Source organism: Puma concolor, chromosome B1, assembly GCF_028749965.1.
Source record: "Puma concolor isolate L17-30 chromosome B1, mPumCon1.1.hap2, whole genome shotgun sequence".
NCBI lineage: Eukaryota > Metazoa > Chordata > Mammalia > Carnivora > Felidae > Puma > Puma concolor.
In genome coordinates this window covers 47,051,769-47,071,774 of record NC_141670.1, presented here as the reverse complement: position 1 = coordinate 47,071,774, position 20,006 = coordinate 47,051,769, and the positions used below count along the sequence as shown (strand labels likewise).

The 20,006-nt window shown below is 41.2% G+C and overlaps 1 protein-coding gene across 12 annotated transcripts in view; it reads left to right on the top strand.

Moving 5' to 3' along the window:
• Positions 1–20,006, top strand: part of UNC5D (unc-5 netrin receptor D) — a 568,239-nt gene that overhangs the window by 438,841 nt on the left and 109,392 nt on the right. For 8 of the 12 annotated variants that reach the window (XM_086703728.1, XM_086703727.1, XM_086703726.1 and 5 more), the window contains 3 exons: positions 6,395–6,575; positions 7,457–7,624; positions 9,376–9,540. In XM_086703728.1, coding sequence (XP_086559854.1) covers positions 6,395–6,575; positions 7,457–7,624; positions 9,376–9,540 — 514 coding nt within the window. The remainder of the gene's footprint in view (positions 1–6,394; positions 6,576–7,456; positions 7,625–9,375; positions 9,541–20,006) is intronic. The other 4 variants (XM_086703735.1, XM_086703731.1, XM_086703732.1 and 1 more) reach the window with 1 other exon arrangement.

Here is a 20,006-nt window from a genome sequence, read left to right as displayed (position 1 = left end):
ATTGGATTGAGGGACCTCAGTCATGACACCATAAACACTAAGTACACCACAACGTGTATATGTAACTATGATCCCTAATTCATCCTTTGTCAGTGTTTTTCAAGCTATGACATGGGGAGTCCCAGCAGCAGACCATTGTATACGTCCATAGTACATGTGGGTGGGTGGGTGGGTAGGGGGTCGATTGTATGGGGGGTTCAACTTATATGGTGGTACACTGAACATCTCTACAGGGCATGATTGTCGTAGTGAAGGACATGAATGATCTCTCCTGGAGTTCTGCAAACAGTGGTCTGGGAATGGCCATGGTAAAACAGCTAAGGGTCCCTCACATCTGTGGCTCTTCATCAGTTATAAGAAATTTCCTTATCTAGTTTTCATCTTGTGCTTTCATAGGAGCATTGAACTGAGGAAACATTCCAGGGTTAAATATAAATTTGAAAACCACTGTGCCACATGGTAATTAAATGAGACTTTTTTTAAGCTAACGTGATTTTTCTTCAGATCACTAAATAGCTTTTCGTTGAATGTGCCACAATTAACCACCAGGAAGAAAAGAACGGTTACCTGTAGTGTTCTCCTAAAGCACCTGTAAACACACTACATTTTCTTCCAGTCATTTTTTTTAAGTATATGTATGTTTGTTTTATAAATTTGTGTCAACACTAAACATCTAATTTTGACTCTTCATATATGAGGAGCTTTTTCTGTTTTCACTAGTTAAAATCATGACTTTTCATGTCTATGTAACATGAAATCATGTTTTTGAATCATAATTTATTTTTTTTTTAACATTTATTTATTTATTTTTTTTGGGACAGAGAGAGACAGAGCATGAACGGGGGAGGGGCAGAGAGAGAGGGAGACACAGAATCGGAAACAGGCTCCAGGCTCTGAGCCATCAGCCCAGAGCCCGACGCGGGGCTCGAACTCACGGACCGCGAGATCGTGACCTGGCTGAAGTCGGACGCTTAACCGACTGCGCCACCCAGGCGCCCCTTGAATCATAATTTAAACAAAGTTCTATTTGATGTGTGGCTTTGGCACACGTTTTTCTTTTTTCCTCTTCCTTCCCTCTCCCCCTCCCTCCCTTTCTCCACCAAAAACAATTTATGGTGTTTAAATCCTTGTTTGTACAGAGAGGGAGGGAGGCAGACCATAAGAGACTCTAAAATACACAGAACAGACTGAGGGTAGATGGGAGGGGGGAAGAGCGGAGAATGGGTGATGGGTATTGAGGAGGGCACTTATTGGGATGAGCACTGGGTGTTGTATGTAAGCGATGAACCACAGGAATCTACCCCCAAAACCAAGAGCACACCTTACACACTGTATGTTACCAATTTGATGATTATATTAAATAAAAAGAAAGAAAATTTACAATAATGAGAAAAAATAAATAACTAAATCCTCATTTGTAGCCCCAATACTTTCCTAGTAAATTCCTGGGATCATAATAATGAGAACATATAAAGCATTACTATCTTTGAGGTTATCAGATGGAGGGACGCCTGGGTGGCTCAGTTGGTTAAGCATCCAACACTTGCTTTCAGCTCAGGTCATGATCTCACGGCTTCGTGAGTTTGAGCCCTGTGTTGGGCTCATTGCTGACAGTGGGGAGCCTGCTTGAGGTTCTCTCTCTCCCTCTCTCTCTGCCCCTCCCCCACTCATACTATCTCTGACTCTCCCCAAATAAATAAATAAACAAACTTAAAAAAAAAAAGACTATCAGATGGAGATAAATATTAGGAAGAAGATTGAAGTGGACAGGGCAAGCAGTAGAGAGGAGAGGGGGGTTGCTATAATAAAAAGGACTGTTAGGCAAGACCTGAGGAGGTAACTTTGCTCTGAGACCTGAATGGAAAGTGAGATTGAGCCATGGGGTGCCTGTGGGAAAGCCCTTCCAGGCAGAGGAATCTGCACGTGTTAAGGCCCTGAGTTGGGAACTTGCTTTGAGCATTCTAGGACATGAAGGATTTCAGTAGGGCTGGAGTAGAGTGAGCAGGGGCTACTTGGGGATTCTGAGGTGGGGAACTGATTGGGGGGCCAGACTGAGAAGGACTTTGTTAGCCTTGGTGTAAGGATTTGCGATTTTGTTCTAAGTGGGATGCAAGACCATTGAAAGATTTAGACCCAGAAAGTGACACGATCTGATCCCTTTGTGGACAATCAACTGTGGAGGCAAGTATGGAAGCAGCAGACAGCCCAGGTAGAGGCTGCTACTGAAAGGGGTTGCTAAGAAAGGGGATAATGGTAGAGAAGCAATAGCAGAAATGCCCCATTCTCTGCAAGGTGAGCAAAGATCAAACCACAAAAATAAAAACTATATGTATGTGTGTGTCTATGTATGTGTGTATAATTTTACTCTTTGGCATTTTGGTAGGAAAACTTCATTACATTGTCTAACTTTTCTATTAGTTGTGTAGGATAATTACTCAATTTCTAATTGCCATGTATCTCTTTTTTCCTTTATCTTTATGCTGTATTACCAAGGATGGAAATACAGGAAAAAAAGGAAAAAATACAGAAAAAAAAAGGAAAAAAATCCTTTTTACCAAGGAAAAAATTTTTTATCAATTTATGAGAGCTCGAGCTATGGAGATTAAGGTTCCTCGGATCATATTTTTTCCTTTCTTCCAGACTTTTAGCAAAGATTTTCCTAGTCTGTTGGCTATTTACTTTTGTGTATGGTTTATTTTTATATGTTTTCAATTTGAAGCCAAACCTCTACTTGGTTATGGTGGTTTTAATTTCCTCTGAGCTGAAATTCCTTCAGGAAGGCTTTCTTTGATGGGGTACCTGGGTGGCTCAGTCTGTTGTGCATCCAACTTCAGCTTAGGGCATAATCTCGGGATTCGTGAGTTCAAGCCCTGCATTGGGCACTGTGCTGACAGCTCGGAGCCTAGAGCCTGCTTCGGATTCTGTGTCCCCCTCTCTCTCTGCCCATCCCCCACTTGTGCTCTGTCTCTCCCTCTCAAAATTAAATAAATGTTATTATTAAAAAAAAAAAAAAAGGCTTTCTTTTATTTTCAGGTGCTGGGACTCCTTTGGTTTTGGTCTCCAGAGCCCTTTCTGGCTGTTAACTCTCTGGAAGTAATTTGCTTATGGGTCAGATTTGCCCAACATACTGACCGGCTATTTGTGGGGATCTCTGGTAAATGAAGACATGGGTGGGGACATGAGGGAGCAGCTTTCTAGGTACCACAAATAGCAAGAGTAAGGCAATTAGCAATCAGAAAACCAGGCAGTTTACACTCAGAGTTTCTCAACTAGGAGAGTAGAGTGGAACAGAAGCTCCCAGACCTAATTTAAGCAGACCAGTTTGTTCTTTCCAGTGTCATAGCCATGATGGCGATTTTAAAAGTCCATTCCTCTTTGCCTTACAGTAAGCATTTCATCCCAGATATTGGTGACAGTGTTACTCCCAGCTCTTGTTTTCTGGTGGCGATGTAGATTGACTTCTTTATTTCCATCTTACCCATTAACCATAAGATCCATGTAAGAAGAGGCAATGAGGGTTTTGTTGATCTCATTTTACCCAATTCTCAAGACCACCTCTGACATTCAGTGTGTGTTTGAATATTCATCAGATAAATAAATGAATGATTGCAAAATATGAGTGTCAGTGGGTAATGGAGGGCATTTTGCCACAGACTGGTGGCCAGGTGTGTTTTAAAATCCATTCCACTGCCCTGCTTTGTCACACTGAGCAGTGCTTTTGGGCTTGGGGTCATTATTAGCACCTTCCCATCCAGGCTGGAACATGGCTGAGCCCTCCAGGAACTCCTGGGGGTGGTGATCAGGCTTTCTTCTTTACTTCATGGTTGGCCCTGCACCACATTCCTTTTTCATCCCTTCTTGACAGTAAAAGCTGTTCTGAGACTTCTTTTGGCTGTTGTATGCCATTTTATTTTCTAAAATTGACCTCGTTGAGGGTAGCTTTTGGATGGTGATGATTTTAGGTATTCTAAACTCTCATTAATGGAGCGGTACTTGGGGTAAATTTCATTATAAAGATCATGGTAGGTTTTCTTCTTTCTTTTTAATGTTTATTTATTTTTGAGAGAGAGACAGAGACAGAGCATGAATGGGGGAGGGGCAGAGAGAGAGGGAGACACAGAATCCAAAGCAGGCTCCAGGCTCCAAGCTGTCAGCATAGAGCCCAGTGTGGGGCTCCAACTCATGAACCGCTAGATCATGACCTGAGCCAAAGTCAGAAGCTTAACTGACTGAGCCACCCAGGCTCCCCATAATAGGTTTTCTTATGACAGGTAAATCCCTTTTTATTAGAGACTGACAACAAATTGTTCTACAACTGTTGCCCCTTGTTTATTGGTAAATTAGAATTCTTTGGATTTAAACAGGAATGAGGTATCTTTTTATTTTTTTTAATATTCATTTTTGAGAGCAAGGGAACGTGAGCGGGGGTGGAGCAGAGAGAGAGGGGACAGAGGATCTGAAGCAGGCTCTGTGCCGACACCAGAGTGCCTGATGCGGGGCTCAAACCCACAAACAGTGAGTGAGATCATGACCTGAGCCAAAGTCGGACGCTCAACTGACTGAGCCTCCCAGACACCCAGGAATGAGGCATCTTACACTAAAACCAACTTTCAGTTATCTTCACCAGTGGTGGGCAGGGTATGATGCAAAGTCCCCCAGTGCATATGCTTCCTTCTATGTGATGTCTCTTTGGTGTAGCCACCACTCTTGCTTTCTGGGTTAAATTATGGTTATAATGCGTCTGTTCAATGTCTGTGTATATACCACATGCTGGTAGCTGGAGCTAAATGTTTATTGTCAAATGAGATACATGTAGTGCTACCAAGATGACACTAGGAAGCGGAGATGTTTGGATGTAGAAGCAGAGGACAGAATGAGGAAGGAAGGCGGTTTGTTCTGGGTGAAACTGGCTTGCCTGATAAAATAGGGGCACTAAGTGTGGAACACCCCAGCTGGGCGAGGATGAGGGGCTAGAGGAGCAGTAGGTTCCATCTGTGTCTTCTCTAGGTGCTGAAGGAAAGTGAAGGGGTAGTATGACTGCCTCAATTAAACGTCGATGCAGAAAAAGCAAGTCCTTATGAGTGCGGATTTGACCCGATAGGATCAGCCCACCTGCCTTTCTCCATCCAGTTTTTCCTAGTCGCCATTGCATTCTCATCATTTGACCTGGAAATAGCTCTCCTCCTGCCTCTACCCTGAGCCTCACGGACAAATAACCTGTCAACCATGCTTACCATGGCAGTTCTATTAATTTCACTGTTAGCCATAAGTCTAGCCTCTGAATGAACACAAAAAGGACTAGAATGGACTGAATATGACAATTAAAGTCAAGTGATTTCGACTCATTAGATTATGGTTAATACTATAATTATCAAATATCTATAGTGTATATCTTCCTGGCCTTCATCATATCCGTTATAGGACTGCTAATATACCGTCCCCACCTAATATCATCCCTTCTGTGCCTAGAAGGGAAGATAATATCATCTAGGCATAGAAGGGATGATATTATCTCTATCATAATAACTGTAGTAATGTTAAATAATCACTTTATACTAGTTAGTATAACGCCAAGGGTAGGATAAAAGTGGAACTAGAAAGAGGAAAACAGGTTATCCAGGAGTGATCTAGAGAAAATAAATCAAGATGGAAGTAGCTTGTGCCCAGAGGGTATTAAAAGTCCTCTCCTCCAGAAGAGAGGCTGGTCATTAAATGTGCCGGGCATCTAACCCACTGTCTGTTGCATCATTGAAAGAGTAACGCAATTGATCACCAAAGATATGTATCTCCAAAACTAGAGAATACCGAGATTTGAATTTAATTGCCTGTGATTGCCCAAATGTGTATTACATTGGCCTTTTATACATTATCACACCTTTCTTAAAATTTGTTCAAATGCAAACATGGACATGAAACCTTGTCTGACAGCATAATATCCTCTCAGCACAAAGTACAAGTTCTGCATGGATGTGTTGATTTTGTGAGCTGCATTTTGGGCTTGTTATAGACACATAGTCATTACCATCAGAGTTTGCACTAAGATGAAATATAATGAAATGACCTAATTGTAGTCACCTCTTTTCTCTCTTCCACCGCATTTCTTAAAAATGGGTCAAAGTCAGTAGGTATTTATGTTCCTTTCCTGCCTCCAGTTTATTAACTTGAGTGTTCATTTCCTGAATATACCAAATTTGCTAAATAAAAGGGATGGGAAATGGAATAAAGAGAAATAAAAAATCACTGCTGTGGCTCTAGAGGTTAGGAACGTCTGTCTCCCTCCCATACGCCGGAACTACCCACCTTCCAATTCCAGAAAAGAGGTTTGTTGGTTTTTTTGCTTGTTTTGTTTTGTTTACACATGACTGGTAAAGTGAACATTCCTTTCTTCTTATAGGTGGAATGGTTGAAAAATGAGGAGCCCATTGACTCCGAGCAAGATGAAAACATTGATACCAGGGCTGACCACAACCTCATCATCCGGCAGGCGCGCCTCTCCGACTCCGGCAATTACACCTGCATGGCAGCCAACATCGTGGCCAAGAGGAGGAGCCTGTCAGCCACGGTGGTGGTTTATGGTAAGACCAGCCCAAACGCCAGGAATGGATAGGGAGGACGGAAAGCAAAGTAGAGGGATTTCAGTGTGTAGAGCTGAAAGGACTTCAGGGCTCATCCACTACTGTGCTGTCTCCTGCCTCTCCCATTTGGTAGGTGAGAACATGTCCCTATTGCTAGTACTGTGTTTGCTCTCACCTCCAGTATGGGACGTCCACGAGATAGTGACATTCCCGATCCCTCCGACAGTGACATTTCCGATCCCTGTCTTTTAAAACTAATCTTAAAAGTTTCTTTTCTCCCACTGTGTTTATATTTGAAAAGAATTGAGGTGGGCAACTTCTGCTTCCCAGCCCTCCCAAACCCAGCATCCACCCCCAGCCTCCCCAGACCTGCTGTGGGCAGTTTTCTCTCCTGGCATAGGAAATGCCTTAAAAGCACACATCACTATTTGCTGAATGTCTCAGGTATTGCATTAAAAAACAAAACAAAACAAAACAAAACTTCCCGGCTATTTAAGTAAAGTCATTCCCCTCCACAGCCGAAGAGTCCTGGGATTGGGTTTTGAAGCATTTTAAGTAATAGAAATTCAAATGCTGATATTTTCTGCCTGTACGCTAGATTTTCAAGTGCTTTAGAGATAGGTTGATGAATTCATCCTATTTTTCCTAATTCCCCACAAAGAAAATCCTGTGTCCCTCTTGTGTCAGATGAGTAGACTGAGGGACAGAGATGAGGTAAGCCCCACTGTTGCCCCATGATCGAGTGGCCAGTGTGGGTCTGCAGGGTCTCTTGGTCCCTGGATGCCAAACTCACAACACCTTGGCACAGTGGCTAGCACATAGTAGGCAATCAGTAAAAACCTCTCTCCTTTTTTTCTCCCCTCCCCATTTTTCTCTCTCAGTGAATGGAGGCTGGTCTTCCTGGACAGAGTGGTCAGCCTGCAATGTTCGCTGTGGTAGAGGATGGCAGAAACGTTCCCGGACCTGCACCAACCCAGCTCCTCTCAATGGTGGGGCCTTTTGTGAGGGAATGTCAGTGCAGAAAATAACGTGCACTTCTCTTTGTCCTGGTGAGATATGTGTAGATTCCCTTTTCCCTTCTCATCCACCGACACGATTAAGCTGGTGTGAAGCACTGAATATAACCTTCCTTCCCAAAGTTATCCTCTCCCACGTTCTCAGAATGCAGCCTTTGTCCAAAGTGCTAATGTGGAACTCACTATAATAGCAAGAACGTGGGTGAAATACCTCCACTGGGGGACATATATATAGATGATCCTGGACACTCACCATCAGTAAGCCATCATGCTCTGAAGTGTCTCTTTACTAGCCGTGTTTGGTGGGGCTGAGCCATCTGCTTCTCTCCTTGGGTTCTCCCATCTGATGGCACAATAACTAGCAGGGATTGAGTTGTCTGTGAGCACAAAGCAGGTAGCAGACATCTGACCCTTTATCATCAATTACCAATCAACTCACCTTATCAGCTTTGTATTTGTTGACAGTAAAACCAGCAGAGATTGTACAGTATCACAGAGTTGCTATTTTGCATTTGGCCTATGTTTGCCTTCCTTTCTGAATAGACCCTTCCTTTACCAAATATGGCTTTTATAAGCTCTTTTGTTCATCTCTTCCTGGCTCTAGCCCAATTTATACAATGAGGAGTAGATGAGATGGAGATGACTTTCTTTATGGAAAGCATGTCCTCCCACTGAGAAACAAATTGATCCTAGGCCTCCCGTGCATTATAAAACATTAACTCCAAGGATGCTAGGCTAGAGCCTCGGGTCTTTAAAATTTCAGATCTACTTCCACTGAAAGCTAAGCTGAGGCTCTCACCAACAGCTTATTCCTGGAGTTTCCTTCCAAACTCCTATTCAGTCAACATTTATTGAGTGCTTACTATGTGCCAGGTACTGTGCAAGCTACTTTTATAAATGCGATGTCATTTAACTCTGTGTTGTGAGTTTTCTTACCCCCCAGTTGACAGAAATAGTAAAGTAAGTCAAAGGGATTGCTGAGGAGCCAATAAGTGAACACACTCAAGACAAGTTCTTGGACATTTTGCTTTCAAGTTCAGTATTTTTTTTTTTTTTTTTTTGTTACCCTATTCTTGACTAATTGCTCTCGATTAAAAATTGCACGATCTTAACCCACATAAGCATGGTTGGACTATTCCTAGGAGGTAAAGGGACAATTGCCTCAAACAGCTGCCATTATCTCTAGGGTCAATTTTTAGTGGAATTAAAATTAGTTTGTTCGTTTCTACATACAGCAGCAATCCATGACCCATGAAATTCTATTTATGTTAAGTCCTGGTGTCTTGGGGCTTTGACTGATCTGTTTTACTTTAATACTGTCAAAATACATATAGGTTTAACTTTTTATTGTTTAGGGCTTTTAGGGCTTAAAGATAGTTCCTACTACTGTCTAGTTCTAAACTGTCAACCCACAAGGAAGTGGCGATTGCTAGTGGTTACTGCACATACTTTACCCGTCCATCTAAGACACAGCTGGGCATGAAAGACTGAGAATGGAATGGGTAATGACATTATTAGCCAATCCAAGAGCACTGATAATGCGAATGCTTGCCTAAATTCAGTAACTGGTCTCCTGAAATAGCAAGAGAATTACACCACCGCTTTTGTTAGCCTCCGTCTTTAGGAAGGAAATCACGGAGAGAAGATAAGCAGAATTATTTTGTTTTTTATGGTGGTGGTGATTTCTTTAAAATCCAGCTTTAAGGACAACAGCAGTCCTGGGGTGAGTCTCCTGACAGCTGCCCGATTCATTCTAACAAGGCTTCCATTTGTTTCCCTTAAAGTGGATGGGAGCTGGGAAGTATGGAGTGAATGGTCAGTCTGCAGCCCAGAGTGCGAGCATTTGCGGATCCGGGAGTGCACGGCACCACCCCCAAGAAACGGGGGCAAATTCTGTGAAGGGCTCAGCCAGGAATCTGAAAACTGCACAGATGGTCTCTGCATTCTAGGTAACACCTTCTGCTTCACATCTTCAATGTTTGTCCACAATATGAAAGGAAACATGGTGACCATTCATTTGCTTAAATATGTTAGCAGAAAGCAAAGTCATTTGCCAAGAGCAAAAAGGAAATGAGTGAAAAGAGTAGAAACGTAGGCACATACATTTGTAGTAGAGATGGGGTCATTTTAAATATTTTCTCACTACGGGGCGCCTGGGTGGCGCAGTCGGTTAAGCGTCCGACTTCAGCCAGGTCACGATCTCGCGGTCCGTGAGTTCGAGCCCCGCGTCGGGCTCTGGGCTGATGGCTCAGAGCCTGGAGCCTGTTTCCGATTCTGTGTCTCCCTCTCTCTCTGCCCCTCCCCCGTTCATGCTCTGTCTCTCTCTGTCCCAAAAATAAATAAACGTTGAAAAAAAAAAAATTAAAAAATAAAAAAAAATAAATATTTTCTCACTGGAACTTCCATAAGCGAGTATACTTATTAATTGAACGAGTAACGTTTTTAGAGAACTCATTTAAGAAAATGTTTAAAATTACCTTTTAGATTAGCAATTCTTTTAGTACCCACCATTTTTAAGTTTGATGAAATTCTGTTACTGATCACCATATGCTTTTATTTCTTCCAAGAGTTTCACCGCACCATAAAGCATTTATAATATATGTATGCATATATGTAAAGGGGTGTGTGTATGTTTGTGTGTGTATATGTATAATTTTAATAATCTCCAGAGACCATGGTTCTGTGGCCCAGGACATGTGTTGTGACTGTTACCTTACAAATGGAGGGAAAAAAAAACGACACTTGCAAAGATGGGTGACTTTGCATCAAAATAGAATGTTGGGTTCAAAACTCCCAAGCTTTGCTTGGTTCCTGAGGTTATACTATTACCGTCTGCGAGTGACAGTCTGCCTGAGTAAGTCAGTATGGGAAGATCGAGTCATCACATAGACAGGTTTTAATTTGGTGCTGTCCCTTACTAGCTTTGTGACTTGAACAAATCACCTAACTGCTTAACTCCTTTATGTGAGTACTGAAAACTTGATTACTGTCAAGGCTCAATGAGAAAAGAATATACATGAATATTTCATGGCACAGAGTAGGTGCTCAGTAAATATTAATCCCTTTTTCACTTGCCTACTCAGATGAGCTACTTGGTTTCGCTGAGGCCCTTAAAAAACAAGAGATTCAGGACACGTGTTCTCTGGAACTAAATAGCTGTCTTGGAAAATAGCTGGCAAAAAATAATATAGCTCAGTAGTTTGTCATCTTTTCAGGAATATGTGTTGCTTTTTATTTGGAAACATGACAGTATGAAGGGATTATCTAAGTTGGATTTATTTTTCTGCATCAATATGACTGGATAGCCTTGAAAGCCAGAATATTCAAACATGCTAACTGTTGTATTTTCACAATAAATCTAGATGGCTAAAACATTAGTTAAAAGGATAATACATTGAAGTGACCACTTACTGATAGCCCATAGCGCCTTCATTTTCTCAGTGCAAGTGCTGAGGACCCTAAACGTGTCAGATACACCGCAGAGACTGTGACAGAAGACAACCTCACCACCAGTTTCTGTGATGGCAGGGCCATGCTCTCTAATATTCCAACCATCTGCTTTCCTCAGAAGGCCATCTCTCTTCCAAAATGTAAGGAAACTTAACACAAACAATAGCATGAAGTTTAAGGAAATGTGTTTTTGACTACCACATTTTTTCTGAAACACTTTTGAGGTGTGACTTTTTTTTTCTTAACACGGAGCCATATATTTTGATACAATGAGGCCTGCAAATCTTGGCCATGTTCTAAGAAACCATCAACAATACAACTATTTGGCTACTGGCTGAATTTTAGATGATCATGATAATAATCTTCTTTATTCATCATCGTTTGGATTAACACCTGGGGAAAATCTGAGGCTATCAGGCTTCAACCATAGTTGACTGAAACTTAAGTCTTAGAGGTACTAATGGAAGAAGACAGACGATGGTTAGCCCTTAAGGTAAGAAAGAATGATCAAATATGTGAATGCTACTTATTCCCACTTGTACTGTGGTACACAGGCATTTGTCACTGGAGTAAGAGTTCTGTTCAGGGCCAAGAGGAGTTCCCAGCACTGAAAGTGTACTAGGTCAGCCTAGATCTCAAGTCTAAAACTGGAGAGCTGTTTTAAGGTTTATATATATATAAGGTGTGTGTATATGTGTGTGTATATATATATGATATATATATATCGTATATATATATATATATATACTTATACAGAAGTATACTTATATCTATCTATATATGATATATATTAATTATTGATAAGGAAATGACTCATGTGATTATGAAAGCTGGCAAGTCCAAAATCTTTAGGGCCCAAGTGTCTATTCAAAGACTGTTTGGCAGGAGAATTCTCTTACTCAGGGGACGGTTATGCCTGAAACGGCTTGGACGAGGCCCATCCACATCATGGGGGACGCTCTGCTTTTCTCCGTCTGCCAGTGTAAACGTTGGTTTCATCTGAGAACACTCTCACAGAATGATTTTCAACCAAATATTTGGGTACCTGATGACCTAGTCGCGTTGACACGTAGGCATATGTGCTTGTGAAGTTCCAAAGCTTAGCTCTTTCCTTAGAGCCAGCCATGGCCATAGTTCCGGCAGTTGTTCTGGGCAGTTTGTTAGTAAACTGAACGAACCTCTCTGTGGATCTTGGCCATGTATGGTTTTAGTCACACGTGTGTAATTCAGTGGCTGTTCGGTATCCATTTTTCTGTAGTGGAAATAAAATAGAGGACAAGGAGGTTTGGACTATGTGTGGCACTGGAGCCAAGATCTCTGTTAAATCCCTCCATGAATTTAAAATGCTGTGTGAGCCTTTCCTCTCTCTCTCCATTCCTCTATTTCCTTTCCTCCTGAAGCATGGTTTTTCTAGCATCCTTTGCTTCCCTAGTACGCATATTGAGATGTCTGTCAGCTATGATCAGAGACCCTTGATGGCAACAGTGACTCAGCTTTTTGAGGGAAAAAGAGTGAAGCCTATGAAACCATGGAGGTGTATGAGGTCTGTTTTTACATCAGTGGGAAAGGGATGTGTTTGTAAGAGCCCAACAGCAGAACATGTTCTGCCCTTTTAGACAGAGAACGGCTACCAATACCAACAAAAATGAATTACATTTTACCATCTCTGCAGGAAGCGACGAACCGCAGTCTGGTTAAATAGTGCCAACATCACTGCACTTGTCACTGGTACTCCGCCAAAGTGCTCTTGCTAAAACTAGCTGCATCAGGATAGTGCTCCAATGAAGGCTGGGTTTGATTAAAATAGCAGTGGGTGACAGCTTTATGGGAGCAAGAGCTTTGTGAAGGATCTAGGTCATGTTATAATTTGGGAATTTCCATCCTAATTTTTTTCCTTTTGTGCCAAACATGACCCTGAAGCAGTTCCTCAATTCCTAACTTCTTTTGGTGGTTTGACAATGACATTGCTTGACTCTCGGATGACCTACAATTCTTAGATTTTATTTAGCGTTGAACAGAATAGCTGGATTTCCTTGGTTGTCCCCGAGGGTTGCATTTCTCCTAGAAATGCAGCCGCCAGCTCTGAATGATCGCTTTAATATTTGGGTGTGATTGTTGCTTGGTCAGTTGTGACTGGAGCACAGAACCTCAGTGTTCTGCTATCACAGATGGCCACACCTAAATGCTCTCCCCAAGAAAATAAATGCCCCAAGACTAGTGAGAATAAGATTTGGCAGTCTTTGCCAATAACAGTCCAAGGATCGAAATTACAAGCTAAACTAAACATCCAACGCTTTTATGCCAGAACATTTATCTTCCAGAAAGATAATTATGTGGTATGATTGTCAAGAAACTTTTCTAAGCTTAAAAACCAGAGTCAGGTAGTTTTATGACCACTGCCCTTTCTACTTGCTGTGAACCTAGTGGCTTCTATCCTCTGAGGATCACAGCCAGGGGTCAATAGCAGGTGCATGCCTCATTGACAAGAACAGAAGGGTGAAATTGGTGGGGTGTTCAGCCTGAAGCTGAGGAATAAGAGAAGGCCGCCCCCTCTCCCTTTATTCTAGCAGATATAAAACTAAGGGCTGCAGTTTGAGAAGATTAAATCAGTCTGCTTCAGAGGGGATTAGTTACCTAGATGTGTCATGAGACTGAAGCCAGAGAAATGCCACAGGGGTCTGAAGGAGAGAGGAAATCTTTGAGGCTGAGCTACCTGATAGCTAATCCATCCTTCGTGTCAAGATGTAATATAGGTCAGTTCAACATCCACAGTTCAACAACCAAAATATCAGTTGAATGCTGGTTTGTTCTCATTTCTGATGGGTACATTGATAAGAGAAGGCTGAATAGGCAGTTGGGAAACTAAATCAAGGGTAAAGACATCTATACAATAGCAGGTTCCAATCAACATCCCCAGGCTACATCTAATAATCTAACCACATTGTCTATTGAATGATCTACTTAAATGACCTAAAGGAAACACCTGAAAAGGAGAGCCTGTAATCACATCAAAGTAAAGGTTGCCTTGGTAAGCATTTTCTCTTGGACACTCTAAGCTTCATTGTTATCCATTACAGTGATTACCTGGGTCCCTTCCCTGTCTTTCCTGGGGCACCGAAGAAGACAATTTTCATTCTGGTTTAGCTCAGTACATCTATTGCAACCCTTTCTGCTGGTGGTTCACAGGATGCCTACTTCTTGTACATAGGGTTATAAAGGGCAAGTTTCCGTTTACCAAAGCAAAATCCGTCCTTTCCTTTCTCTGGGTAAAGGAGTCAGGAATACCTGCTTGACTCATTCTTAAATGTTTTGTTGGGTAAGTTCATATTTCAGAGCCAGCTGTACAGCACAATTGCTTAATTATAGCATAAACTCTGCATAGCAAAATGAAAATGGCAACAGCAGGATAGCATGCTAGTGCAAAGCATTCTTAAGTTGTCATGCAGTTTACTACTGCTTGCTAATCCTCCCAAGTAGTTTTAATATTAAAAACCCATTTCCATTCCATTAGTAGTACATAGTAGGTGCTCCTTTTTCCACAAAGGTTTTTCCTAGAAATACCCAACAGCCGCCTTTCTGAGTAACAGTTGATCAATTCAGAGTCGCCATCATGGACACTGCATGGCAGAAATGGATATAATATTGCAGACCCACGGGAGTAATAAGAATGTAGATTTGGACACATATGGTATCATTAGCAGCTCAGCAACAATCTCTCCCCCATGCCCCAATAAACACTTTCCCATTATGGGACCCAATCACAAAGCCTGTGAGTCACAAGCTTTAATGAGACAGAGTGGAGTGGCTCATGACTAAAGTTTCCATTGTGCTTAATTAAAAAAGAAAATAAAGCAGAGATATCGCAATACTCATGTGTTTAAATGAAAGCATTTTTTTTTTTTAAGTTGTACAAGGCTAAAACTGTCATTTTTTTTTTTTTGTGCCATGCCCTGAGTGGAATGGAGCATAAAGAGGATAAAGAATAAACCATATTCAACAAATTACCACAAAATCTCTCCCCTTTGTCATCCACCCACTGTAGACTTCTCTACTTGTAGCCTTGTTAATAAAAAAGATAAAGACATCGGATCGTTTTTTGAACATAATCCTCCTTCGAAGTAAGGACTGGCTTTCATCCACTGGTCTGTGACAGATGTGTATTTCATAAGTTATTGAAAATCTATGGCCCTCCTTATCAACCAGCTCTGAAACACTTAAGATGCCTTTTCCTATCCGGGAAATTCCATCACCACTTTCTCTTTACTTCCTCATAGACCCGGGTGCTCTAACTACACTGTCATGACAGACGAATCTAGGGAAGAATTTCTCTCTCAGCTCATTGAAATCAAGGCAATTATTGTGCCCATCTCTCTCTTCCATCCACTGTTTCCTATTCCTATCCACTCCCTGCCCACATATTTCAATATGTCCTTTTATACTAGGCTTACGTTCTTTTGGTGGAATTGGACAGAATGTGCTAAGTCGTGCTTCAGAAACATGATCTCTGGAAGACTGTTTATCTCAGGCACATCTTGTTAACTTTGTTCATTTTATGAGCAGAATTGAAATAAAACACCTCCACTGTAAATAGGAAGGACTTTAAAATTAAATTTGGGCAGCTGGAGAGCAGGATACATTACCTCCTGATCATATTACTTAGATTGGAAAAAACAAAAACCCAAGAAAAGTAAACAGACAAATAAGAACAGATCCCCATGACAATGTGAACTCAAGACAGCCCATTAGAAAGCTTAAAAGCATTTCTTAAGGAAGTGAAATGTCAGCTGTAGAACCAGAGCGTTGATGGGAACACATGTCTATTACAAAGAAGAGAGAAATATTTTGTAGATGCTGTACCCAGGAAGCACAGGGAAGGCATCAGTAGGAAGGTACAGAAGTTGAGCTCAAGGGCAGGGTGGGCTGGCCCAGGATGAGGCTTACTAGATCTAGCATTCAGAGCAAAGACTGACTAGCTTTCAAAGGTCCTCTGTGATTCTGAGTTGACACTGGTTATTCTCTCTTTTTTAAAGATTATTTAATTTCAAGAGAGAGAGAGCAAGGAAGGGATAGAGACCGAAGGAGAGAGAGAACCCCAGGCAGACTCTGCACAGAGCCTGACGCAGGGCTCAAACTCACGAACAGTGAGATCATGGCCTGAGCCAAAACCAAGAGTCGGACGCTTGACCAACTGAGCTACCCAGACGCCCTGATTATTCTCTTTTTGAAAGGTTAGAAACGGACCTGGACCTAGAAATGAATGAGCTGAGCCTTGAGGATTCGAACATTCATCCCATAGATGAAGAATCAAAGCTCTGGGGTCAGATTGCTTTAGTTTGAATTGTTTTTGCAATCCTATGACCAAGTTTCTTAACTTCTCTAAGCCTAAATTTATTCATCTATAAGATAAAAGTTCTAATAGTGCCTATTAGAAAGGGTTCTTTTTGAGGAAGAAATTATTCAAGCAAGGCATTTAGCATCCATAGTAAGCACTCCATTTGAGTAAATAATTATTCTGTGTGTATGTGTGTGTGTGAGTGTGTGTATGTTCTAGTAAAGGGATTCCTGTGGCAGAAAAAGTATGTTTTCCATGTTCTGCAAAGTATTGACACTGTGATGCTTTAGATATTTTCTTAAAACATTTCCTAATGCATCTGATGAATATAGTGTATCTAACAAAATAAAAGGTACTTGTCAGGAAAATTTTTAAGAGACACAAATTGTGTTCTTTATACCAGCCAGTTCTGATTCATAGTTGTTGGAAAACAGAGTTTAGAAATCAGGCTGATTCGTAAGGCTTTGTGTCGAACCGAAGTTTCAATATCCTTTCTCAGAACTTCTGAGTGGCTGAACAAATAGCTCTTGATCTGCCAATCGTCCTTTGCAGGTGGGATTTGGTCCCACAGGAGACAGGTGATTTATGAGGTCCCAGCTAGTATTAAAAATTGTATGATTCTCACCACTAATTAAAAGTCACTCAAGGGGAAGGCCCCAGAGAGGGACCTGGGTGATCCCCAAGGGAGACCACCAGTCCTCACAATACCGACTCGGGGATTATATAAGTTTCCTTCATGCTATAAAATACACATGTCCTGACCACCTCATCAGAATATCCATTTTTTAAATTTTTTTTTAATGTTTATTATTTGAGAAAGAGAGCAAGCGGGGGAGGGGCAGAGAGAGAGGGAGACACAGAATCCAAAGTAGGCTCCAGGCTCTGAGCTGCCAGCACAGAGCCCGATTCGGGGCTCAAACCCACAGACCCCTGCGAGATCATGACCTGAGCCGAAGTCGGCCGCCTAACTGACTGAGCCACCCATGCGCCCCCAGAAAATCCACTTTTATAAAGCAAATCCTCATGTCTCCAACACAAATTCAAAACTTCTTTTTCTCTGGAAAAAAATTCAACATACACATTATTATACTGTATAGCAACCTACAGTTTCCAGTATTACCCATCTGTTGCCAGTCATTCTAGATTAATGGTATTTGTTACCCGTCTGGTACCTCCCCGATTGTACATTCCCACATCTGAAAATTAGCAATTTTGCCATATTTTCCCATACTTAAAAAAATGCTTATTAGATTTGGTTGTCAGTAACTATGGATATCCAAGTTCCTTTTTGGAAGTTCTCCCAAATTAGGCTTTCTGCGTATAAAACAATGTCCATTTCATTAGTTCTGAGAATCCAGATTCTGCATTTGCAGTATATCTAATCAGGATTCAACAGTACACAACCCTGGGTAAGAAATATTAGTCTAGACTAGAGAAAGATTTAATGCCTGAGATCATAGAGTGGTCCAGCTATAAAAGAAATGGCAAGAACCCAATCAAGGAAGTGATTTAAAACTGAGTAAAGGATTCAGCGGCCTCTGGGGTGTACTGAGCAAAGTGAATTAATAGAGAGGAAACCTCTTTGTGTTGATCCTACCATTTCTCCTTAAATTACAAATGCATGTGTCTCCTCAAGATCATGGAGAAAGGCGGTACCTAAAATGAAGATATTAACATCATCAATAGATATCAACATCACCCTGGCCTTCCCGTCTCTCCAGAGAAGTGTCAGTATTACAGTAAGAAAAAAACCTGGCTTTGCTCACATGTGTTTGGCAGAGGACAGTGTTAGTGCTCAGTGGAATGGAAAATTGCCATGATCATTTAGAAAGAGACCATGGGGTAGTGAAAAGGGCTCTGCACCAGGAATCAGGAGTCCTGGGTCTTAGTTCAGTTGTTTCGTTAACTAACGCTTGATCTTGAGCAAATCTCTCCAGATCCTGTGCCTTGTATGTTCATATCTATTAAAAAGAGCAGGTTGGGCAAGATGATTTCTAGGTTTCATCCCACTAAACAAACAAACATGAAATTATTATATCTTAAAAGTAGCTTGCATATATATGTGTATGCATATATATTTCATAGGTTATTTTGAATAACGTAGTTAATACATGTGTACATGTAAAATATGAAAATAACACCACTGATATGTCAGTGCTTTCAGACATTTGCTTTTTAGCCAATTTTGAGGAGTAATTTTAATTCGTTCCCACCCAAAATTAACCATTTGTACAATTATTATGCAGCGTGAGGAAGGACAACTTTTAGATTAAAAAAAAAAAACATAAAACCATGCTAGTCTTACCTAGGAAATGAATCATCACATTAGGCCTTTAGCATTCCATTTCAATCCCTTCATTGAGAAACTACACTATCCTAGGAATTTGTACAGACTGTAGGAAATTTATGGAGCCTGATTTTGTATTCAACAAAAACTTGGATAAGTATTCAACAAATACTATATTCCATTTATTGTTCTAGGGACTTAGAATAGGTGGAAAACACATAAATAGACCTTACATGCAAGTAGCTCAATCTATAATGTAGGTAAGGTAGCTTCGGGACTGATGAAGCTTAAAAAAAATGTACAAGTCAAAGGGTTCACCATAATTTCTCTTTAAGCAATTTTTTTAAAAACTTTTTTTTTTTAATGTTTATTTATTTTTGAGACAGAGACAAAGCATGAGCGGGGAAGGGTCAGAGAGAGAGGGAGACAAAGAATCCGAAGCAGGCTCTAGGCTCTGAGCTGTCAGCACAGAGCCCGACACGGGGCTCGAACCCACAGACTGTGAGATCATGACCTGAGCTGAAGTCGGAGGCTCAACTAACTGAGCCACCCAGGTGCCCCTAAAAAACTTTTAAGTGCTATTAACTTAAGTAATCTCTACACCCAACATGGGGCTCAAACTCACAACCCCAAAATCAAGAGTTGCACGCTCTTCCAACTGAGCCAGCCAGGCACCCCTCTTTAAGCAATTTTTTTTGAGCCAAGACTGATATCCTTTGTATTTCAGTGGCTAAGTATTTTCTTAGCAATTGTAAATAGTCATTATAATAACCACCCTTCTGAATCTCACCATCCCCATCTATTCCCTACCCAGACTTTCCTATGCTCCAGCAACAAAAGGGACAAGTCTAGACACATCGGAAGCCACCATGACCCTATGTCAAGTCTGGATTTTCTTTTTTTTTTTTTTTAAGTTTATTTATTTTGAGAGAGAGAGAGAGAGTGTGTGTGTGTGCGTGCATGCACGTGTGCGTAAATTGGGGAGGGGCAGAAAGGGAGACAGGATCTGAAGTGGGTTCTGTGCTGACCACAGAGAGCCCAATGCAGAGCTCAAACTCACAAACTGTGAGATCATGACCTGAGCCCAAAGTCCAGATGCTTAACTAGCTGAGCCACCCAGATGCCCTAAAAGCTGTTACATTTTTTAAAAATTTGGGTATCACTTGTACCATAAGGTTAAAAAAGTAATCCTCTGGACGTTAACCAATAAATGATTTCCTTAATTCCTTAAATTATATAATCTAATAATTCTTTAGTTTTGAACGTGTATGTATTTCTATTGTGGTTGGAAGGGAGGGAATCAAAGCAAATTAATTTATTGGATAGAAAAAGGATTTTAATAGACA